Source organism: Mustela putorius, unplaced genomic scaffold (assembly GCF_011764305.1).
Source record: "Mustela putorius furo isolate JIRA1106 unplaced genomic scaffold, ASM1176430v1.1 tig00000145_pilon_pilon_pilon, whole genome shotgun sequence".
Classification (NCBI taxonomy): Eukaryota; Metazoa; Chordata; class Mammalia; order Carnivora; family Mustelidae; genus Mustela; species Mustela putorius.
In genome coordinates, this window is record NW_025421294.1 from 36,846,921 (window position 1) to 36,871,629 (window position 24,709).

The 24,709-nt window shown below is 39.5% G+C and overlaps 2 protein-coding genes and 1 long non-coding RNA gene across 10 annotated transcripts in view; 1 reads left to right on the forward strand and 2 right to left on the reverse strand.

Moving 5' to 3' along the window:
* Positions 1-9,216, reverse strand: part of BNIP1 (BCL2 interacting protein 1) — an 88,239-nt gene extending 79,023 nt beyond the window's left edge. For all 3 annotated transcript variants that reach the window (XR_001180965.2, XM_004737593.3, XM_004737592.3), the window contains exons 1-5: positions 9,112-9,216; positions 7,239-7,331; positions 5,688-5,779; positions 2,872-2,973; positions 1,934-2,052 (exon numbers count right to left, since the gene is read on the reverse strand). Coding sequence is in view for 2 of the 3 variants with exons in the window: in XM_004737593.3 (XP_004737650.1) it covers positions 1,934-2,052; positions 2,872-2,973; positions 5,688-5,779; positions 7,239-7,331; positions 9,112-9,195 (490 nt within the window). In the remaining variant the exon portion in view is untranslated. The remainder of the gene's footprint in view (positions 1-1,933; positions 2,053-2,871; positions 2,974-5,687; positions 5,780-7,238; positions 7,332-9,111) is intronic.
* LOC123390799 lies at positions 8,567-9,989 on the forward strand. The gene is made up of 3 exons (XR_006605408.1): positions 8,567-8,782; positions 9,164-9,324; positions 9,940-9,989. It is a non-coding gene; the product is annotated as an uncharacterized LOC123390799 (long non-coding RNA).
* The window catches only part of CREBRF (CREB3 regulatory factor), a 61,201-nt gene continuing 45,744 nt past the window's right edge, over positions 9,253-24,709 (reverse strand). For 5 of the 6 annotated variants that reach the window (XM_045075599.1, XM_004737589.3, XM_004737587.3 and 2 more), the window contains one exon: positions 13,927-19,610. In XM_045075599.1, the coding sequence (XP_044931534.1) occupies positions 19,495-19,610 (116 nt within the window). In that variant the 3' untranslated portion in view covers positions 13,927-19,494. Of the gene's footprint in view, positions 9,388-13,926; positions 19,611-24,709 lie in introns of those variants that run through there. The other variant, XM_013060646.2, reaches the window with a different exon arrangement.

The window sequence follows — 24,709 nt, forward strand, 5'->3', positions numbered from 1 at the left end:
TAAAAGAAATTACCGGAGGAAGCAGAGCAGCATTTATATAAAGACAGATGAAGGGGAAAAATAAACACACACTCGGATAACAAAATCCCTCTCTTGGCCTTTTCTCCATGCCTACTGCTATCCCAAAAAGCCTAAGAGTCAGCTCCAAAAAATCTAATAGGCCTTTCTTATTCAACTTCATATTATAGAGAATTTTAAAGCATCACCAAAGTAGACAGAACAGTATCATGAAATGCCCTGTGCCCATTACCCATACCCAAGAACCACCAACTCCCTGGCACTCTGGTCCCCATACTACCCCACCCAATTCCAGCAAATTCCAGACACTATATCCCTCATACGCTTAAAAAAACAAAAAACAAAGCTGTAGTCCTATTAGGCTCTTAAATCAAGCTGAATTTGTAAGCTCTAAGGAAAGGATTAAGAATGCATTCTTCTGGGATGCCTGGGTGGCTCAGTTGGTTAAGCAGCTGCCTTCGGCTCAGGTCATGATCCCAGCGTCCTGGAATGGAGTCCCACGTCGGACTCCTTGCTCGGCAGGGAGCCTGCTTCTCCTTCTGCCTCTGCCTGCCTCTCTGTCTGCCTGTGCTCACTCGCTCTCTCTCCCTCTATCCCTGACAAATAAATAAAATCTTTATTAAAAAAAAAGAATGCATTCTTCTTTCTTCAATAGTTTTCCCTCCTACAAAATGGGGTCTAAGAACAGCCCTCAGCACCCCAGAAGCCATTCAGCATCTGTGCACCCTTCTTACCACTTAACTATCTCATCTGTTTCTGATGTGTGTATAAACTGTGTGTGTGTGTGTGTGTGTGTGCATGTGTGTGTGCAGGTGGGGGCGGGGGGGGGGTCCTGTCACCTGCATCAAAGCAGAAAAGCCCTCCACTCAAAGGCCAGGTGGCCTCCTATTTTGCAGATTCTCCAGGCCTCTTTGAAGGCGTGAGCCCCGAGCCCAGCACACATGTAGCAGAGGTGATCAGCTGGTACTGAGCCTAAATGCCCAGGTAACTGACCCTGGGGACAAGTTGCTTGCATAGCTTTTCCTTCCTCCTGTTTGAGCAGTGCACTGAAAAAAAAGTGGCTCAAAATTATAGATACCTTTTAAGAGTGATAATGGTATTGTGGTTTGGTTTTGTTTGTTTTTTGTTTCAAGAGTCTCTTATCTTTTAGAGAGACAAGTTGAGATATTTACAGATGATGTCTGTGATTTGCTCTGAAATAATCCAGATGGAGGCCCAGGAAGGGTGGGGCTGAAACAAGACCGGCCAGGAGCTAACAACTGCATACTGTGCTCTCTGCTTTTGTCTCTTCATGAAATCTTCCAAAACTGTCTCAAACAGTAAACTCTCTCCTGTTTTCCTATACAGAAGGGAGACAACATGGTAAGGCTGTTGGAGAGAACCAGGTGCTCAAGTGGCTTCTTTTTTGGCTTCTCACTGAATCTTTTAAAAGGCGCTCACAGTAAATATAACACCGGACAGTATATCATATGCTGAGGCCCTAGCAGACCAACCAGCAGCCAATACACTAAACATCTCCTCAAGCAATGATTCCCCAACCTGCCTGGTCACATGGTCCACAGAACTCAAGAGAAAAAAACAGACTGCTAGGCTCCTCCCCCAACCCTGCTAGCACCCACTTTCCAAGAGAAGGCCTGGGAATTCTGCTTTTCACATGAAGCCCTGGGAGTGCTTCTGCTGGGAAGCATTTTGACAGGGCTGTGCAGATCTTCCAGGACAACTACAAAACCAAAAAGAGAAGTAAGAGCAACACACCCCACTCTGGGTAACACCACACTGTCAAAGAAGTGAGAAGCCACACAAGTCAGTAAGCTTGGAGATGAGGCTGTGGAGAGGGGCAAAGGTGGAAGATCCTGGTGGCAGGTGTCAGAGCAAGGGCTTTGGGAGAAGCTTCTATCTCCAGGTCTCGCTTTACCTAGCGTCTGCATGGCTTCCTCGCTCTGCTGGACCTGCTGGGACATCATCCTGCTGATCCCCATGAGGCTCTCCGTGATGGCACTGGACGTCTGGGCCAGGCTCTCTTTGGTGGTTTTCCTATAAGTCCAGAGTGGGAGGAGGTATGTCAACAAAACCCTGGCTGCAAGAAAACCCATCTTCAAATGAGATCCCATTTTTTAAAATCTATCAAAATAACATATTTAAATATCAATGATCACAGTCAATACCCGCAAGGGTATGCTGATACCACACTTCTGAAGACTACTAGTAGGAATGCAATCTGGTGCTACCTTCTGTAAAGCAATTTGGCAATATGTATTAAGAGCCTTAGAAACATTTATGCCTTTGACCCAATAATCTCATCCCTGGGAAACTCTTCAATGGAAAAATCCAAAATGTAGGCAAAGCCTACATTTTGTCCTAAGATGTGGCCTTGTGTATTATTTACAATACTGACAAACCAGAAATGTAAACAGACACAAACAGGATTAGCTAATACAGGGGAATACTATGTACTCTTAAACTTTGTTTTAGAGTTTCTAAAATAACAAGCAAATCTTTGTGCTACTATACTATGTGAAGAAGAGCGGGGCCCTATGTTTCATATACGGTAGGATTCTGACTTTGCAAAAAAAAAAAAAAAAAATGGTGGGAGGAGGCAATATATCAAAATGTGTGCAACACAGTGACAGTATGGTTTCAGTTTGTCATTAACATTTTTCTTTATTTTACCAATTAATTACAAGTAAGCATGTATTTCTTTCATACTTAAAAAAAATTACCTATATAATAAAGTGCCAATATAATAAAGTGTTTTACATTGAAAACAAGAAGGGGTTTCCTATGCAGGTTTTGCACCTTGCCAATTGCTATCTGTTCTTTCATCAGGGCCCAGAAAGACAAAAAGACCGATACCTTTGCCTTAAGAGGTCTCCTCCCTGGAGAAGTTGTGCTTTCTCTAGATTGTCGATAGCGATTTTGCAAGTGAGATTAGCCTTCCTCCATGAGGTCTGATTGCTGAAATCAGAAGGGTCTTACATGAGTTTCTGTCAATCAGATCAAGTCACAGCAGTTCTTCCTTCTGGCAAGGGAGTGAGGGGGAAGGCCGCCCAGGAATGGACACCAGAGAGTCCATGCCTCCCACCACTTCCACCTCTTGGTTGCCCCAGCAACTGCTCCAGCTCAGGCAACAACATCTCTAGGGACCCTGGTGGCTGCCTCTGGGATGTTCTCTTACTGCCCTACTCTCTATAGCTGTCCCTTTCCTTCCAGGGCAGCAAGAGGGAGCAGTCTGGCCATGGGACTTCTGTGCTGACAGCCTGCAGTGGCTTCAGACTTCAAACTTGCCTTGGGAGTACGAGGCCCTGCTCTGTCAAGTTATCACTAACATTTTACTGCTCTCTGCCTTGTGCACTGGTTGGTTCCACTTCTTGAAGAAATGGAAGAACCGTGAAAAACAACCATGTCTTACTCATCCCTGGATCACCAGTACCTACCCAGAACAATAGTCTCTGGCCCATTAGCCAATCAATAGGTATTATGAGAAGGAGGAAAATCATAGAAAAGTAGTTTTCCTCAATATTTTTTTTCTTTTTAAAAAGTTTTAAATTTTTTTCTTTTTTGAGAGAAAGAGCACGTGTGAGGGCGAGAGCAGGGGGAGAGGAAGAGGGAGAGAGAGAAAATCTCAAGCAGGCTCCATGCTCAGCACAGAGCCTGACACAGGGCTTGATCCCAGTGCCCTGAGACCATGACCTAAGCCAAAATCAGGTGTTGGGTGCTCAACTGACTGAGCCAACCAGGCGCTCCTAAATTATTTAAATTCCAGTTAGATAACATGCAGTGTAATATTAGTTTCAAGTGTGCAATACAATGATTCAGCACTTTGGTCTTACTCAGTATTTTTTAAAGATTTGTCTTTAGACACCCAGAACAGTCACGAATAAGACAAACACAAGGTATTAGGCAGAGCCCAGTTTCATGGGACTTATTCTTTACTTGACCTCCCTTATGAGAGACAACTCAAATTTAGTGAACAGCTCCCTGGGGTTAGCAGTGCAGCCTTTGTCGACGGACTATAAAAATATTAACTGCGCCCCTCAGAGAATCAAACTCAAGAACTATGGCTCTTGGTGAGCTGGTTCACATCAACTATGCTAACCCCTGAGATATTTACAAAGTCAAACACAGGGCACGTGAACTGGCAGGGTGTTTTTCTAAGAGCACCTCTGTGCTTAAAACATTAAAAAGAGATGTCTGCCACCAGAACAGCACTGCTATGCCATTCTACACCTGATATTTAAAAAGAATCAATTAAATTTTTGAACTGTTAGCAAGGGGGTTCTCGATTAAATTTTTGAACTGTTAGCAAGGGGGTTCTGCCGGGCCTTGTGACACAGACATGAGTAAACTACAGTGGCTGCCCTCAAGGGGGTTCAATTTATTGGGGAAAAAGACAAGCAAACAAACATTTGCTGAACAGTGTGATAAGCACGATAACCCAGGCAAGCACAACCAGTTTTCACACACAATTGCCTAAGTATTCATTATACTGCTTTCTCTCTATCTCCCTGTAACTCCACATTGTGAGTGGCCATTCTCAACTTTAAAGCCATGTGAAGCCCATCTTATCTAGTGTAACCTACTATACTTTATACAAGGGGTCCTCCTGACTTAGTGTTTATAATCCGAGTATCCTTGGTGGCCAACGGAAGCAAACGCCATCACGACACAAAGTATTACAACCGAGCCACGCGTTTTAACACTGGTCGCTACTCACACATCCCTTCCTATTTATACTAGGCTCTACCATGCCCACATCTTTGTCAGTCTCCTACTGTTGCTGGGTGTTATAAACACAGCTGTTGCTCAGCAAGGATGATGCTGGAGAATTATTCAAATCAGAAGCAAAACCAGAGACAGGTCTGGCAGAGTTAGAGCAATTAACAAGTTTGAAGGAAACACCCAGGAGGAGGAGGATTAGCAGGGGCTTCAAAAGAGAATGACTTGCCTACCAGAGGATTGGGAAAGCTGATGGAGTGAGCCCTCAAATATTTTTGCCACAACACTTATGATTATGATACAAAAGTCAAATGTGAAGGGATGGGTACTCTTTCATGCCATCAGACAATTTTGTTGGAAAGTCCCACAACTCAATACCCAGAAATAGCACATACCTCAATTATACAAAGGTTAGCACACAGCTACAACGATAACCACCATTTAACATAGCATAACATTTTATATTTTGGGATATTTTATTTTTTAAGATAAAGTTCCATTTAAAACTTTCTAAATTTTGGTCCATCTTAAGCAGGACTTTCTTTGGTAGCAATTACCCTTAAAGAAAAAAGACCCTGTGGTGCATGGTATGAAATGTGTAAGCCTGGCTATTCACAGACCTGTACCCCTGGGGCAAATAATGTATTATAAGTAATAAAAATTATTACTTAAATAAAAATTATTAATTAAAAAAAGACCCTGTATCACAAAAGCAACCATTTTTTGGTTTTGACTTAAAAAAAATAATAAAATGGTAAATATGCTTTTATAAACTATACACACATTTGACCTACCAACAACCACTGCTGGCCTCTGCTTTGAGAACTATTGATCTAGAGAAGACACTCAGTCTGTGTATAAATGACACAATTAAATCATTAAGCCAGGTTTGTTAGGCAAGCCCTTGTACAAGCCTCCCAGGGAGCCTGTGACCTAGCACAAGCCCCACCTACCTGAGCATCTGCTTTTTGTGATTCTCCACTTCCTGGAGCAGAACTTGTTTCTCTGACTCTTTGTCTTGCTCTTTAGCTGACTGCTCAAGCTCCTTTGGGGGAAAAGAGGTCTATATTAAAATAATTTTAAAAGCCAATATAAAAACCAAAGAGCACTTCTCTTTCTAGGTGGTTATACAATAGCACTTGAAAACCCTTCTAAAAGAGAACACTTAGAGGGGTGCTTGGGTGGCTCAGTTGTTAAGTGTCTGCCTTTGGCTTAGGTCATGATCCCAGAGTCCTGGGATTGAGCCCCAGGAAGCCTGCCTAAGCCAAGCAGGAAGCCTGTTTCTCCCTCTCCCACTCCCACTACTTGTATTCCCTCTCTTGCTGTGTGTCTATCAAATAAATAAATAAAATCTTTAAAAAAAAAATAAAGAGAGAACATTTAGGAATGCCAGGTAACAGAACAAACATCCTTATAAGTATATAGCTGACTTGCAAGAAAGTAAGGATAATCCTCAGGACCCCAGGGAGAGAAGGGAACTAAGAGCCAGAGCGCTCAACCTGTGAGCTATGCATAGCTGCCCTGGAATGAGAGATTCACTCCTATAATCTAGGGCATACCTGGAATGAAAAGGGAATAAAAAGTTAGTAAATAGGAGCCCCCTGGTCCCACTTGGAGATAACATGGAAATACCAAACTGCTACATGTCTAAATCCTCACTCTCAAACCCTGTAGCTATTTCATTATCGACTAGTAGCAAACAATTTGAAGGTTCACTGTGTGCCCATATTTACACACATACATTCATATATATAAAACATGTGAAAATAACAGCCTTTCAAAAATAAAAAATTAAATGATTAAATCAGTGCTAGAGTGAAGGCAAAAAGATCAGCTAGGTTCAGTGATACTGCTAAAATTCTTAAGTAAACTCTTATGAAAGAAACTGCTTATTTTCACAATTGCCTTGCAAATCCCTTAAGAAGGCAACACACCGGACCCAGACATACTATTTCTGAATGGCCAGTTTTTCTTCCAGGTTTGAAACGGATTGTCCTCTGTTGAACAGCGGAAGTTGTCAGGAGCATCTGGGGCCATGTCACAGGAAAATCACAAGTCTTTAAATCCCAGCACCACAAGCAGTGAGACCAGGTGCCCCAAGGCCCACTTAGGAATGGGCAGATGCATGCACCCATCTTATTCTCACTAGGGCACAGCAGCAGAAACAGGCTATGCAAATGGGTACTTCTCACTGCAGTGGTTTTTGAGAGCACATATACCTTACATGGATTCAGGAGTGCTGTATGTGCCTATGAAGTGACTGCACACCTTAGAAACAGGAAGGAAGAGGTTAGGCAAAGCACAGGATTAAAAAACCCCAGTGAACACTGACGATGCATTCAAAAGTTCCTTACTTTTACCTGGAGAACACGGTAGTACAGTTACTCGCACTGTCAAAACGTTTACTAAAGAACCTGGACAGCTCTCAAGCAGAGGTTACTGCCAGGATGGGGCCTCCTCATTGTTCCCCAATTGCCCCACATCTCAGCTCTGCAGCTACTCACCTGTATTCTGTGCCGCAATTGCTGAAACTTCTCTTTTACTTTAGTATTCAGTTCGGTAAGTGCACTCAATGGTCCTGAACAATCTCGAATATCCTAGGAGACATTGAAGAGGTGAGGGTGGCCTTTCTCGAGGCAATAAAATGAAATGATACCATCTGTACAGTGAGAGTTGGCTTAGACCACAACTAAGGCTGGCCTACTAACTATAATTCATCCTGATCTTTGAGGCTTACCTCTGCAACACAAGTAAAAACATTATCATTTACATTTCTCTCTTAGCTCTTTAAATTAATTTTGAGCAGATAATATAAAAGCATAAAAAGAAACACAACTGTCTTGACTTGTTAGTTCCTAAAGTTTAACAAAACGCTGCCCGGTCAGTATAAAAAGGCTTAAAGTAGCTTGTATGTCCAAAAAGAATGGACATCCGAAGGTGATACTTAAACTTTAGATCTTTCCAACTTGAAAATCAGGATGCTCAATTCATGGCATCATCGAACAAGGTTAACTTCAACCTGATTTTACAAACCATCTATTATAAATCACACTGTTTAGAGCCATGTTCAAGGGTAGACTTAGAATTTGTTTCTGGACATTCAAAATTACTGGCGTCAGGTTTTAGAGCAGGCCTTAGACCCAGAGTATGTGGATTCAAATTCTGGCTGTAGCAACTTTTTCGCTGTGTAACAAAAAGTCACTTGAGTTCTCTCTGCCTCAGTTTCCTCATCACACTGCCCACCACACAGACATCTAATAAGATGAGTCTTATTAGAGAGTACAGAAGGGGACTAAAGCAGCTTAGATTATGTGAAAAGACAATTTTATTTGTATGAATCCTAAATTTATTTTTCTAGATTCATCCCAGAAGTTCTGCAGTGTGTATGGAGAAGTGAAGTTGAAGAAGACGTTTAAATGTTTGCATCAAGTTTCCTCACTTATTCTCTGGCTTTGTCGTTAAATCACACATCCTTGCACCACCATAAGGTTTATTCTGCATCTGGTTTCCATGGAGAGTCCTACTGTCCTTCACTTTTTGCCACAGCTAGTTGCAAACTAAGTCCACATCTAATGTTTAGTAACATTTGTTGAAAAGGGAAATAACGCCTAAAATCAAGGTTTAAAACTCCCAGTTTCTTTCTGCTAAATTCTAGGAACCATTTCTACATTCCTAACTCTTGCCTGTGCCAACTGGTTACTGCTCTGCTGCCTTCTACCCTCAAATGGCTTAAGGCAAAGCATCGCAATTACCCCATCTGTTCAACAAAGTTATAGATACTCCCTAAGTCCCTTCTCTGGGCTAACTTTCCCCGTCCGGTCGCAGTCTTGCCACCATCTGCCTTCTGATTCAGGCCTTCGTATTTTATCCGATTTCCTCATTTACAAAGTTCATTTCATCGGGTGCCTCCCATGTCAGGCAGCCTTTGGTACCACGGGACACCACACCCTGACCAGTTGGCCAGGAGGGGGTGAGGCTAATGGCTCCCAGGACGCCACCAAATGGTGGGGAAGTTGGTGTCAGAAGGCGTGGCCTACCAGGGTGGCAGGTATGTTATGCGGTGGTCCCCGCAGAGAAGTGTGTGAGGGGGCGGCCAATGGGGCCACAAAGGGGAAGCCTGGTCAGGAGCCGGGGAACATGGGACTGTCCAGACAGGGCAAGGCAACAGCAAGTGAAGGGAGGATCAGGGCCAACGGTCAAGGAAACGGGACCAAAGGGACACCACAACGAGGCAGCCGGCCATGGGGCGGGATCAACGACCTCAGAGACCTGACCAAGTGGTTAAAGCTCGGGAGGGAGACCACCGAGTTCATAGGAGGCCACTGGAGCCTGGGTTTAGGGACGCTGGAGCCCGGCAGGGGTCTCGGGAATTAGTACCTGGATAAGCGCCTTCACCTCCAGGTCGAATTTGACAATCTCTTGGTTACAGATACGGACGTGTACATCTTGCGAGGCCGCCATGTTGAGGCCGCCAGCGACGGGCAGCGGCGGTGCCCAAATTTATGCGCGTTTCGCGTCGCGTTCCTTCTGCGTGCGGTCTTTCGGCAGCGCCCTCTAGAGACCGGCCTGAGGCGTGCGAGGGTCCGGGCGGTAAGTCCTGGGGATTTTTCGTGAAAACTCGGGAAGGATTCAGCTTGGCCTCTTGGCGTGGTCCTAGGAACACGGAGAAGAAGAGAGGGAGTATCAAGGGCGTTTTAACAGTGGCTTTTCCCCATCTTCTATCTAAGAGCCATTCTAATGACTCCATATTTTTTGCATAATGGGGGAAAAAAAAGACTGGAAGGAAAGTATCAATTGGGATATCTCTGGAAGAAGGAGTTAACAATTTTTTATATTTCTTTAAATTTTCTTGTATTTTCCATATGTTATACAGTGAATATAAATTGTGGAGCGAATGAAAAATGGTATTACTACTTCTAATTTATGGAATTCAAGGCAGGTCTCTTAGAGCACCCCTGCCAGTTCAATACTCCGTCCAAGGGTTCTAAAATCACAACTGATCAAGCCACTTCCCTGCCTATAACTCTTCTATGGCTCCTGGCAGTTTCCTTTTGTGTACAGGTGGATTTATTAAATCTACCTCACTGGAGTAGTTTTGATGGAAATAATTAAGAGCAGACCCTCAACAAATGCTGGCTCTTTTGTTTCAGTTTTATTATTATTATTATTATTATTTTAAGATTTATTTATTTATTTATTTGACAGAGAGAAATTACAAGTACACTGAGAGGCAGGCAGAGAGAGAGAGAAGGAAGCAGGCTCCCTGCTGAGCAGAGAGCCCGACGCGGGACTCAATCCCAGGACCCTGAGATCATGACCTGAGCCGAAGGCAGCGGCCCAACCCACTGAGCCACCCAGGCGCCCCTTCAGTTTTATTATTAAATAGTCCAAGTTTCCTAGCTGGTGTTCAAGGCCGTGAGCTACCTCAGCCCATCCCTCTCCTGGATTCCTCAAGCTCTTTTTGTATCTATAGCTTTGGAATGTGCTGTTCCCTTTTCTTAGAAGGCTTCCCCCCTCTCGTTCCTACCCCATGTACTTTTTTGTTCACATCAGCAACCATAAAATATGAAGACCTGAATGCCTAGCTGTGTATTTTTCTTAATCCTTCAGCCACAGCTGAAAGAGGCAATGCCCCAGTTTTACAGCTCAGTAGATGGACGAAGAGTCGACCACAGCAAAACCAAAACTGAACACCTGTGCCCCATGGTTACCTAACTTGAACGTGGAGGAGCTTTCACTGAAAGCCATGTCTTCCCTCAAAAACCAAATCTGACCCCTTGGGTAGTGTTGCATACATGGGGCTATGTAGCTTGCCCATCTGTTTCTCCATTGTTCCACACGGCCCCTTAAGGTGTTCATCATCCCACCGCACCTAACAGGCAGGGTATTGCAGGCTTGGGAGTCAACCCTGCTTGACTCCTGCTGGACGATCCACTTCACATCTCTGTGCCTCAGAATCCTCCGGATGCTAACTGGTGGTAATCACAGGGTTGTCTGGAGGATTAAATAAGGTAGTACATGAAGAGCGCCAAGCATAGTGCAGCAGTGTGGCATGTGTTTAAGAACTCAACGGGCATTAGCTGCTATGACTTTACTGACATTTTTGGAACGCTGCCTATGTGCCAGGCACTTTGTGCTAGGTTCTTAATGTGTGTCATCGAACTGAACTCTCATGGCAAACCTATGAGGTAGAATTATCCACATTTTACAGGAGAAGAAACAGCACAGAGAGAATGACTTGCCCAGTGCAGAAAGTGCTAGTTGAAAGATATGTGCATTTTAAAATTTGGATACATACTACCAAATTGGTCTTCAGACAGTTTATATCCATTTATACTCCCACAGCAGTGCAGTACAAATGCCTGCTTTCCCGCCAACGTGCTGTGTTAACAAATACTAAGATTTTTTAAAATTTGCATTTCTTTTATCATGAATGAGATTGAGTGCTCTTTGTATTTACTTTGCTCACTTCTCTACTGTGTGGTTGTTCTTTTTCATACCAGTTTCCAGGAGCTCTTTATATAGTAGGAGGATTAGCCCTTAGCTTTTTGCATAGACTATAGAATTTCGACTTGCCTTATGATGGTTTTGGCCTTAGAGAAGCTTTTTAAATTTTTATTTCGCATAGAATTTACTGATCTTCATTTATGACTCCTGGATTTGGGATCCAAGTTAGAAAGGCCTCCCCATCCCCACCCCATGGGTTTTAAAGGAATTGCCCACATTTCCTTCTGTTATTTGTTCATTTATACATTTTGAGATACATACTGGCTTACTGTGTGAGATACAGAGCCAACTTTTCTTTTCCAGAGTTTCCTAGTTGTTCCAACCCTGTTTTCTGAGGAATCCATCTTTTTCTCACTGCTTCTGGATGCTACATCGACCATAATAAATTCTTACATTTTAATCTATTTCTAAACCTTCCATTCTGTTCTGTTGGCCTATTTATGGGTCAAAATGACAGTTTATAGTTTTATGTGTTTTCATGTGTTTGGTGTAAATGCCCAATCTTTTTCTCCTCCCAGCATCTCCCAATTATTTTTTCCCCTATGAACTTTGTAGAGTTTTTTTTTTTAACCCCATTTATATGTTTTGAGATAGCATTAAATTTTTAATATAATTTTGAGGACTGACAGCTTCATGTTATTGGCTTCTCTGGTTCAAGAACTTGGGTCTTTTTTTCCATTTGTTCATGTCTTCTTCTGTGTCTTTCATGTTAAAGTTTTATTTATCTAGACCTTGTACATTTTAAGTTCATTTCTGGTGATGTTTTAAGACTAAAATATTTTCAAGAAACTGACATTTTTCAGGTCACTCAAAAGTTTTGGATCCTCAGATGGAAGCTCCCTATTTAGGACACATGACCTTGGGCCCCTTTCACATCTGGCTTCTTGCTGGAAATTCCTATGCAGCTGACAGTTTCCACACAATTTTTCTGCAGTAAAGGAAAAAACATAGCTCCTTTTTTCTCCACCCTCCAACATGCTCCCTTCTAACAAACAGACCCAATTCTAAGCCCTCAAGCTAAAGGCCATCTTTGAGGGATAGACGTACAATGTGGTGATCCACATCCTCACTGACTTATTGCCAATTCTATTTTGCTTCTATCACCTTTACCCTCAGATCCTGAGATGAGCTTTTGGTTACTATATCTGCTAGTTTTTGGCTTGAGTTCTGTTTCAGATTCTAAGCCTATTTTCTCCTTCATACACAGATATCCATGCAAATATTACCTGTGACCTGGCCTGGTCCTTTAGGAGTATGAATTGTCTCTGAGTACAGGAGCAGACTGGAGTTTGAATTGGGGCTATCATATAAGCTGGGTCAGAGGTGAGTCCCCTTATCTGAGTCTATTCTCTTTTGTAAAATGGACATGGCCACCCACCTCAATGCACCGTTGAGAGCTGAGTTACCTGATAGAAAAGCACCTTAGGGGGTGTCATGAAGGCCAGCCACCCTAGCCTTCCAGACTTCCTAACACCCCTTCCTTATTATAAATCTTTCAGCTGGGATATTAAAACATTTCCCAACTTTGTCTTTCTGGCTAAAGGGCTCTTCTTGTTCTGAGAGGAGGGGCAAGTGAATGACCCATTGAACTGGGTGCTACCCACAAAATGTTGTTTCCTAAGGACTATACTGACCCAGCTCACTCAGCTCCTTAAAAGTTCCCAGACCATGACAGAGACTCCTGTGAGGAGTGGTCTTGACGGAGGTCAAGTCCATGAGAGGTGATCTCCACTTTGCTTTCTGACAGCCCCAATGTCACTTGAATGAAGCAAAAAGAACTTCAAGAATCCTGGGATGTCATGCACACAAGTCTGTCAATTCTTTACCAGTGTACCCTACCAGATGTGGTTCCTGTGTCCTTGTAAGTATCTTGGCAATAATGTACCCAGAACCCTCTGCATGTGTAACAGCTCTTGTCTTATTCACATGCTGTCTCCCCTCAGCAAACTCGGAGCTCCTGGATCTCTCTCTAATCTTATAGTCCAGTGCCTAGCACACGTCTTGGCAGAGTATATGCTAAACAAATGTTTAGCATTTGAAGGAACACACTGTTCAGTGGTGTTCACTCAGGTCCCCTAACATAAGACTTTATGTATATGGAGATACCTGTGTGGCTCAGTTGGTTAACCATCTGCCTTCAGCTCAGGTCATGATCCCAGGATCGCGGGCTCCCTGCTCAGTGGGGGAGACTGCTTCTCCCTCTGCCTCTTCCCCTGCTTGTGCTCCCTCTCTCGAATAAATAAATAAAATCTTGAAGAAAAAAAAAAAAGACTGTGTATATGCCCAGCCTATCTCAGAGACTTACTATGCATTATTAAACACATACAAATGAGGAGAGAGGCAAAACAGTTTATCTCCCTTGCTTACCCAAAGAATCAAAGAGGAAAAAATATGTGTAAACTCAACTGTGCTCCAAACTATGAAGAATGCAAATGTTTTCATCAATAAGTAATTCTCCATAATAGCTACATTTCACTAGAGTACTGAAAAATCTGCCCAAAGTATCCAGAATGTTAGTTCTTTATGCCTTACACCAGGAGAGGGGCACCACAAGCCACAGCTCATGGCTGTCTTTAGTCTGGAATTTCTTTGCAGTGATTATCTTGCAGAAAAGCAGATGGTTACCTTGGTAAGCGACAGAAAAGCAACAGAGAAAGGGCGAAAACATGAGGCAAACAATTCAAAACCTTTTCATCTTTTTTTATTTTAAATTACAAAGGATGTTGCATACACTGATGAATCTGTATCTGACTAGAAGTGCTGAGGGGTTGGAAGGTGACAGAAAACAAAGGCAACATTTGAATTGCCTTTTCTTCTGAAAAGAAAAACTGCACAACTATTAACCAACATTTAATAGAATAATTTTTAAACAGCTCATGCGTCAACAAGATAAAATTCTTTCTAGACAAAAGACAAGACTGAATCCAATAAAAAGTTTCATAGCTCCAGTTGGGGAATGGGGAAACAAAACTACAGAATATTTATGATAGCATTACAAACAGGATCCTACGCCACTATGCAAAAGAGGTTGCCACATTGTATGAACAAATGCTCTGAATTCTTGCCCTTCCGCTCTTCTCTTGTGACTTCTTATGTGCGGTCAGCCCTAGTATCATTGTTAATCACAAATGCTAAGTTATAGGACAAATCCTAGGGAAAGAAGGTAAAAAGAAAAAAAAAAGCAGGCAGTGGAATACAGTGTCATAAAAATGTGGTGGAAAGGCAGATACAGTACACACATACACATTTCTGTTATTTGGTTCCGAAAAAAACACAGGGCGAAGGGCAAGACACAGTAATCAGTCCTGCTCCTATCCGCCCAGAATTTAATTAACTACACCATTGTGTTTACATTGTTATGAAAGAGGCAAATCTAGTTCACCCACACTTGGCACACTGAAATACCCAACTCTGATGTTCTTCACTAGTCACCAAGTCTTCAATTCCAGAATATTATTTGGAAGTAGTTTTAAGGTTCTACTCCCTCACTACTACATCCTAACCTCTCTTTTCTAAAGAAAAATGGCAATTTGGCATAATTCAGTTCCTAGGTGTAATTTCTACAATTTTCGGTCAGTTTACTAAGCACGAGGATTATGCTTCAACACATAATCCCACTTGCCTATGGAAGTGTAAAACTGTCAGTAGTACATTTTCATCATCTTTCCCCAACATACTTATTCCTTAAAACGAAACAACCATTCCTACAGTTGACATTCATTGTTACATCCCAATGTGTTTGAAATATTAAAAAAACATGGAGTCATCTTCTCATAATGCCCTTATTAAGATTACAAAGATTACAAAAGAATCCACAAGTATTACGGCACTGTGTGAGACTTGTCATGATCCAAGGGAAGAACAAGACTGCAGTTCTGTGCAAAGTTGTGGAAATGGCCTCAGTTCCATGGGAAATGGTATTCCACAATAGACTTCACTAGAAGGATAATTGAAACCTTTTACTTTAACACTGAAAGCATAATTCAATGCATTCTCAAAATTCAAGTTTCAAGATTTGGAGAGATGCTAACATTCTCTTACATAATTAATTAGAAAATACTTGAACAGAATTGTAGGAAGACTATATAAAGAAAGGGAACATAAGCTTTTGTTAATTCCTGCTGAAGGCAACTTGAATTTGTTTCTTAGAAAGTTAACTAAATCTTAGCAGCTAAAATATTTTTAAATGTATGGAATAAAGAAAAGCACATCCATTCTTGACATTTTGGTGAATAAACTAACAGCTTTATTAATGAAGGCAAACATCAGATAATTGTATGAATATTATATATATAAAAAGAAATCCAAACTAACAGCATTGTATTTCAAAAGTACTGTACTTCTGTTTCTTTTAAAGAGACTTGTCATCTGATTTATAAAACAAACAAAACGGGTATTCTTCTCCTAAAAAATTCTGGAAAGATGAAATAGTCAATTTCAAGCTGATGGACTGAACACACCTTTCTTTAAATGCAGACTATTGCTAAGAAGCAAATCAAGTCAAGCATCAGAAAGAAGATGTCGGACAAATTCATGAAAGTCAGAAACAAGGGATGTAGTGAAATGACTGCTAGTCTTTCCCTCTCTGGTTTAAAGACCATTCAAAACTGGTCTTTCCTACAAATATAAAATAACTATAAAGAGAGGGAATTGGAAACCATACCCATCTGAAATCCTTCATGATGTTTTTATAATTGCTCTGATTCTCTTACCAAAAAGGTCAAAGTGAACGGTATAGGAAGTGGAAGGGAATGAAGACGTTAAGTTTAAATGTACAAGTAAGGCACAATATAAAGCCACATCATAATCTGTCATGAAGGATATAGGAAAGGACAAGAATCATACATGGTACAGTAGAACAAGCAATCATATTGACTGAAAAAGTGTGGCACCCAATTCAAAACTCAGACAAGATCTTAACAAGAACAACTGGACAGCATGCTTTCATATGGAGACAAACTCTATAAAGAATCCAGTGTATCTGAAATGAGGAAGAACGTTTTTTGTATTTTTTTTTCAATCATAGTAGTACTAGAGTCAAAGTTTATAATTGCTTTTGGAACAATGGGTTTATTTGAGGTGAATTCACAATGCCTTCACTTAAAGTAAGATTCTGGACTTCATTATGAGCTATCTGTATACCATGTATGAACACAGAAAACCTTTAGAGAGCTCTTCTCTAATGATCTTCACCCAAAAATACATGCCACAATTTTCAAAAACAGAACATGTACAATTGTTGGGGTTTTTACATTACCCTTATAAGATTTGTTTGTGTGATACACTAAACGTATATATTTTAATGACAATAGAGGAAGCAGATTATTACTGGCATTAAAGTACAACCATTTCTAGACGGTTTTAAATGCCACAGAGTCCCCTGGTTAAAATGTAAAGCTGCACAGCTTGCCTATGTCATCTTTATGATAAAGTTAAAACAGCAAGAGGATTTAACTTTCACTCTACATTTTACTGCCAGGTTTTTATTTAGATCAAGTATCGCTGCAGCATTCTGACCAGCCCAGATTTAGCAGCAAATGGCAGGAATCATATAAAATGCAATTTTTTTTTTAACAAAGTGCTTTTCTAAGATATACATACATATATAAATAGGTACAAAATAAAGTGTCAACATTAAAAAGCTCAACTATTTAAAAGCTTTTAACTATTTAACTTAAGTAGTACATATAAAACACTGAAATGCAAGGATATGGAATCTACTAAACAGATTCAAAGTTTTTTTTTTTTTTTTTTGAAATGCAAGACCAAAAAATCAAATTCTGGTTTGCAGACAGGAAAAAAGTATCAAAAACCAGAATTCCTAACAGAGCAGCTAGAAAGGGGCAATTTTATAAACCTCATCAGTTGAATCTCTATCATGAAGTGATTTTCACCTGATTGCAAAACTGCCACATTTTGGAACATGTCTCAATTTACTAAACACACTCTGTCAAAACTTCATATACGTCCAATTTATAAGCCTGTGCTTTGCCTTCTCCCATCTAAAAAGGAAAAACTTTAAACAATGAGCTTACATTCTTTTAAACCATTAGCTCTGAGCTTATCATCTGTTCAGCATGAATGCACTAACCAGGTCCATTTCCACCAAGCACACAGGAAAATCTTGTGCATCACAGTTCAGCTAAGGTGTTAAGACAATCCTTCTAGAAGTTTCCTTTTCATGATGGCAAAGAAGCATATAAGCAACATTGTTCAGTTGTTACTGTGTTTTAGAATCAAACTATAAGCTATAGCTTCATATGCTACGGCTTACAAGTAGGGGAGTGGGGGGAGAAGGGATCAAGTAGAAGAAAAGGAAACACACTATAAAGACAAAATATAATTAAAGAATAAATTCTCCAGGGGGTAATGGAGAAACAGTTGGAGAAACAGGTCATTTCCCAGCAGCTAGGTCTGAAATTTTTGGTATTTTTTTTCTGGCTAGGTAGGATCTTTTTTAAAGTATAGTTTTTAAGCCACCAGTTTTCAGAGTTCAAAACACAAGATTTGAGGATCAAACAGTAAGAGAGACAGAATGGGAAGATCTGTGGGGAAGGTTTATAATGCTGCCTTGACACAAGAAATTTCTCATCAGAGGTAAAGCTTTAACACAGTTAAAACACTGACTAATGAAGCTGTTTTACGTGAGCAAAAAAGAGCACCTAAAAACTAAATGTGTTAATATTTCTCAGTTCTAGAAACTATAGAAGAAGAATAAGTCACATGTAAGTAAGTTTGAAGAAGCTAGTTTGAAAATACCTGTACAAAAATATAAAAATCTATAAATCGTTTTTGTTTTTGTTTTAAGCTTGTGTTGATCTTTGAAAATATTACATGCACAATAATACATCAATTGGAAAAGTGGCAACTAAAGAATTAGATATTTTTAGCTTTTTTCTTTCTTTACATATATATATATACATAATACAATAAAAATAATCTGTATTTTGGTTGTTTGGTGGAAGTATACTACAATAAGCTAAATAAATTTTTTAATTTTCAAGGTCAAAAACTATTTTACCAATAGCTTACTAAAATGAAATATATTAAAATTTCCTACAATTAAGTGCAGAAATAAAAAGACTTACAGACATCTAAATGGCCACCAACTTATCTACTATGGAAGCGAACTACAGGAACAGCAAAATAATATTTGTGTGTGTGGATGCTCCTTCTGTAGATAATTGGACCCAAACAGAAATAAAATTCACAGTTCAGTAAGATCCCTAACCCTGACCTTTTCATTTTTCTTTTTTTTTTCTCCTTTTTTTCATACATTCATACAGTATCATGTAAGCTGTGCAAAACTTTACTTAGACTGGCAGTTTGCCATATCAGTTGCATTTGTCTTTGGTACAAAAAATAAAACAATCGCAATAATGTGCAAGTATTTGTCTTCTTCCGGTCAAGTACCGAAATATGAGTTTTCTAGAGCCATCTTTTTTTTGTTTGTTTTTTGTTTTGTTTTTTATACAATACACAGACTCTGTGGCATATATCTACATTTCAACATAGTCCTATATACATTCAAAAAATTTGAAAAAGAGTTGGAACAAAAAAAAACCATTTAAACCCCATAATTTTTCCATCTATATATCTTGTGTTTCCTCATTAGGGTTTTCATCATACAAAATATTACCAGTTTTATAGTTTCCCCAAAATACAAGGCACAAAGAATATGCTTTTTTTCTTACTTGCACAGACATTATATATATATATTTATATATATTTATATATACCATATTGAGCTCAGAAAATGAACTTCTAATATGGCACATGGGCGTGAGTGCTGGGTTGTGCCATGTACAAGTGAGATTAATGTTTGTGGAAAATTAGAACAAAAGGAATAATTCTAAAAACAATCAAAACCGACTGTTTAAAAAAATGCTTCCTCAATTTTTTTGTGTGGTTCAGAGCATAAACCTGCCACAATATTTGGCTTTTACTAATGTCCTCACTCCTCCCAAATGTTTTACTTTAACAGATTTTTGCAATCTGTATCTAAACATTTACTTAAATGTCTGAGTTTCGATTCTGATGACAGTAGCAGTTTTAACCATGGTTTATGCTCTGAAAATGCAATAATCAAGTATTTTGGATCATGCTTCACTTATGCTACTTAGTTCTTAAAACAATGTAACCTAATCATAAATGTTTACATAATGCTAAACTGACATGCAAAACAGAATGAAAATTTACAATGAATAACGTGACAAACACAGACATTTCTGACCAGTGGTCCAATGAGGCTGATTACACTTTTGATGTTGGTATCCTTAGTCCTACAAGGCCTCCAGTGGGATTGCCTTCTGCAGTCTTCTCTAACACTTGGTTAACAAATTCGGAGGTTTGCCCAGCAACTGGGAGACCTGAGGAAAAAAGAAAGGCAGCACACTTAGGCACAGAAATGGAGAGGGCATGAAAGGAAGGTGAGAAGTAGGCATATCTGAGGGTCAGGGGTGGCCCCCAGCTTGATACTGGTCCCAGCCAGGTACTCAGCAGCTCGCTACTGCAACCCAGAATTAATTCTACTCACCAGATTAGAGCTTGCAATTTTTAGATTAGAAAGGTCAAGCCAGGAATGAAGAATGGTTAATCAACATTTTAAAACATGGTAGATAACAAGCAGCAACAGTTCAAACAATAGTCCAAACCCAAACCCCAGAGCTGTCAACAAGCGTCATTCCCCAACTGACCACGTCCGCCCCGTTCTGTAAGCCAGTCTCTTCCGACTGCTCCAGCCTCAGTGCATCCCATGGGTGGGCTTTATCCACACAACTGAAAACACTGACTTGATGTACGTTTTCTAGGTTTCCTTTTCTTCATTTTAAAGAAAAGTGAATGAATAAACAAAGGCGGAAGAGAAGAGGGGGGAGAAGGTGGGAAATAGTGTAATTTGAATTTTTCATCTTCCTTATCTTCGACAGCTAAGGTCAAAAGATACTTCAGACCAGTAAGTCAAATAACAAAGGTATAAGCATATTTTAAAGATAATGAGAACATAAATGATTAAAATGAGAGGGAAACAGAAAAATGTCTCGTCACTGCTCATAGGAAGAAGTCAAAAGATACTGTAAGAAACAAAGTACTGATGCTCCCTGCACCATGTGATTAAATGCAGCATGACTAATAATGAGGCAAACTTGATAGTATGTACCTCCTGAGTGACGGAATGAAAATGATAATCACCTATGATGATTCTTGCCAAGAAAATTTAACTTCATTTAGTTAGGAGGAAACAGACAACTCCAGATGTTGGGACATTTTACAAGACCAACTACCTGAATTTTTCATGGAAAAAAAAAAAAGGGCTCGTAGACTGATTTAGATTAAAGAAGGCAAAAAGATATAAATAAACGCAATGCATGATCCTTAACAAACAAACAAAAAGACTATAAAGGACATTATTGAGACAACTGGGGAAATTTAAATATGGAATCCACACAGACATTATAATAGTGTTGAAGTACTTGGGTGTGATACTGGTATTGTTCCCAAGTAAGAAAATGTCCTTGTTCTTGAGAAACACATGCTGAACTAGTTAGGGATGACGAATTTGTTCAGAAGTTACCTTCAAATACTTAAGAATAAAAACAGGTAGATACAGACAAAAATAAAACAAATGTAGCAAAATATTAACAACCGGTGAATCTAGCTGAATGATAAGCAGAGGTTCATAAACCATTTCTACTTTTCTTATAGGATTGAAGTCTTAAATGAAAAGGGAAAAATATTAAATATATATTTTATGTTTTAGTTAAAACTTCAACTCACAGGTCAAAAATGAAGAGCTTAAAAATTACCAGAGAACACATAAAAACTGCAACTATAATAATGGATCATACAATGAATGACATAAAAAGGAAAAGCCGTACCAACAAAGCCTAACATCTTTTGATGACAAAACTAAAATCAAACATACTAATTTAATTAATAATTAAAAAATGACCTAAACTCACCTATTGAAGAAAAACTCCCAATCTAACAAATAAAATCCAACTTTATGCTATGTATAAAAATCCAGAAGTGAATTTTATGCTATACTTATCAAAATTAAATTTTAACTTGAATTTTATTTATTTATTTTAAATAAATAGGGACTTTTCCGTCTAGTGTTCTGAAACATTTCACTTAATAACTTATAAACATTTCTCCAGGCATTGAATGTTCTTCTCTAACATTTGGAATGATTTCATAGTTTACCATTAAAGAAACCACCCAAGATTTTGTATGTTAGAGCTGGACCTTTCAGTCGTTTTTTTGTTTTTGTTTTTAGATTTTATTTATTTGACAGACAGAGATCCCAAGCAGGCATAGAGGCAGGCAGAGAGAGAGGAGGAAGCAGGCTCCCTGCTGAGCAGAGAGCCCCATGCAGGGCTCTATCCCAGGACCCTGGGATCATGACCTGAGCCAAAGGCAGAGGCTTTAACCCACTGAGCCACCCAGGTGCCCCAACTTGAATGTTTTTAAAAGAGATGTATCTAGTATAAAGTGATTCAGAAAGACTGAAAATTAAAGGGTAGACAAAGGTATACTAAGGAAATATAAATAATAAGAAATCTGGATTCGTGATTGCAGTATCAGAACTGAATTCAGAGAAAAGTTATAAACAAGACCAAGGAAGTATGCTTCATGATGACAGATATAATCCGTAATGAAGACCTAGCAGTAAGGAATCCTATTCAAGCACTCCATCACTCAAATAAAACCACAGAAAATATGAGAAAAAATTGAAACACATTAGCAAGGACCTTTCTCAGTTTTACATAGAGTAAATGGATACCTTCTATAAAAATTAAAAGGAAAAAAAGACATAACTAAGATTGCCTAATCAACATATAATGGAGTCTTAACATAAAACAGAAAATATATATACTTTTCAAATGTCCACAGAATGGTTAATTAGGTTGTAATAAACATAACAAATGTAAATAAATGTAACCATGTTAGGTAGCTAAAAAAATCTGAATCACAAAAAAAAAGAGAAGTTAATAACAAAACTAGAAAATGATAACGTCTACCATCTGGAAAATGTTAAATCTCTCTCAATTCTTGGGCCACAGAATAAATCAAACTTAAAATTCCAAATTATTTAGAAAACAAATATGACATATCAGAATTTATGACAAATAGCTAAGGCAGCTCTAAGGAGAAATTTCCAAGGTTTTTATTATTATCAATGAACAACAAAGAATAAAAAAGAAGTGAATGAAGCATCTACTGAAGAAATCAGAAGAACTGATGAATTCAAGAGCGGGTTCTTTGGAGGGAAAGTAGAACGACCTATAATTAACCAATTCAAGAAGTGAAGACAAACAGTAGACATAAAGTAAGTAATGAAAATGAAGCACTAGCCACTGATACAGAGGCTATTAAAAAAGATAAGTTTAATAAATTTGAGGTCATGGAGGAAGTGGATAATTTTCTAAAAATATACAAACTAATCAAACAGACTTCAGAAGAGCTTGTAATTATCATAGAGGACACAGAGAAAGTTTTCAAAGAGTTAATTATAAAAACACACTGGACCAGGTAGTTTCAAAGAGTGTTCTACCAAATCTTTAAGAAAAAGAAACTCCAATTTATGTAAAGTGCTCCAGAGGGAAGTTCTGGAAAGACTGCTGTATGGCAGCACAGATTTTTTAATCTCCCCAATGCCCCATATAAAAACAGATTAAGGGGTGCCTGGGTGGTTCAGTGGGTTAAGCTTCTGCCTTCGGCTCAGGTCATGATCTCAGGGTCCTGGGATTGAGCTCTGCATCAGGCTGTCTGCTCAGTGGGGAGCCTGCTTCCCTCTCTCTGCCTACCTCTCTGCCTACCTGTGATCTCTATCAAATAAATTTTAAAAAGAGAGATTAAACAGAAACCATCAACCCATGGAAAACATTATCGAGTGAAAACATACCTCCACAAACCCCAAAATTCAAAATGGTGGACACAAACTTCCAACAGCTACAAGACCTGTATGGAATTAACATTACCAATATTGGTGTAGAATGAGTCAAAGGGATTAATGTACCTGAGAACAAAAGAAGTCAAACATAGCCAACAGGTTACTCCCTGGAACCCACAGGAGACCAACATGAGAAAACAGCTGAAATTGTGAGAGACTGGTCCAAATGAACAGTGAGTAAAAGGGGAGTGTAAGAAGCCAACAGTAAGATGTTGAGGGGCTAAAGCAGTCTTAGCTCTGTGAACTAAAAACTGACCAACCAGGACTCCCTTGCAGTATAGGAGGCAGGACTGTAAGAATCAAAATTAGGCGAGACAGAACAACAAATATGAAAGAAAGAGATGGCCCAGGATAAAATGGGAAAGGAGCGCAGAACAAGAAATTTCAGAAAGCAAGCTGCCATGTGCACCTGCCCTGCCACAGGTTCCTCTTCTTGCCCCCACCTGACTGTGGGCTAGGGACATACACATGTACCAGTGAAATCCCCTCACACCTTCTGCTTTTGAACATCACTGCTAATTCCAAAGGCACTCACCCACAGGTTCCTTTGTTTTTCTTCCACTTGCTCTCTCTGTCTCCTTCCTATCTGCTTTGTTAAACACTTACCCTTACTGTTCCCTCCATTTGGCTCCCTATGGTATGTGGTCACTTTGTTTCTCTACAGTAAACTTTCTTCCTGTTCTTCTCCTGTGTCCCGTTCTTAGGCTGGATTGAATGACCATCTCATAAATGAATACAAAACACAGTTTTGTATTAACTGAAAACAGAGGACTCTAAAATCTGAAGTTAGGAAAGCAGTCGTGAACTAAACTTTCTTTTCAAGGTTTAGAAAAAACAGTTTTACATGTATTAAGATAAAAAATCCCATAAAAAGTTATTTTAAGTGGGGCGCCTGGAGGGCTCAGTCAGTTAAGTATCTGCCTTTGGCTCAGGTCATGATCTTATGGTCCTGGGATCGAGCCCGTATTGGGTTCCCGGATCAGCAGGAAGTCTCTCCCTCTGCTCCTACCCCCTGCTCATGTTCTCTTTCAAATGGATAAAAAAAAAAATCTTTAAGAACAGGTTATTGTAAGATAAAGGAGAAGACTCCTACAATGCAAGTGTGCCTGAAAGATATGACTATAAACACCCATATCCCACTATTATCCCAAATGGTTACAACCCACTATTATTTCAGAAAGAACTCAATGAATTTCAAAATGAACTAAAAGAATCAATGAATAAAGAAGATGTAGTGTGGACACACACACACACACACACACGCCACACACAATGGAATATTACTTAGCCATCAAAAAGAATGAACTCTTGCCATTTGTAATGATGTGGATGGAAGTTGAGAGTATTATGCTAAGCAAAATGTCAGAGAAAGATAAATACCATATGATTTCAACTCATATGTGGAATTTAAGAAAAAAAACAGATAAACATAGGGGAAGGAAAAAGAAAAATAAGATGAAGATAGGGAGGCAAAGCATAAGAGACCCTGAGCTCTAGGAAACAAAGTGAGGGTTG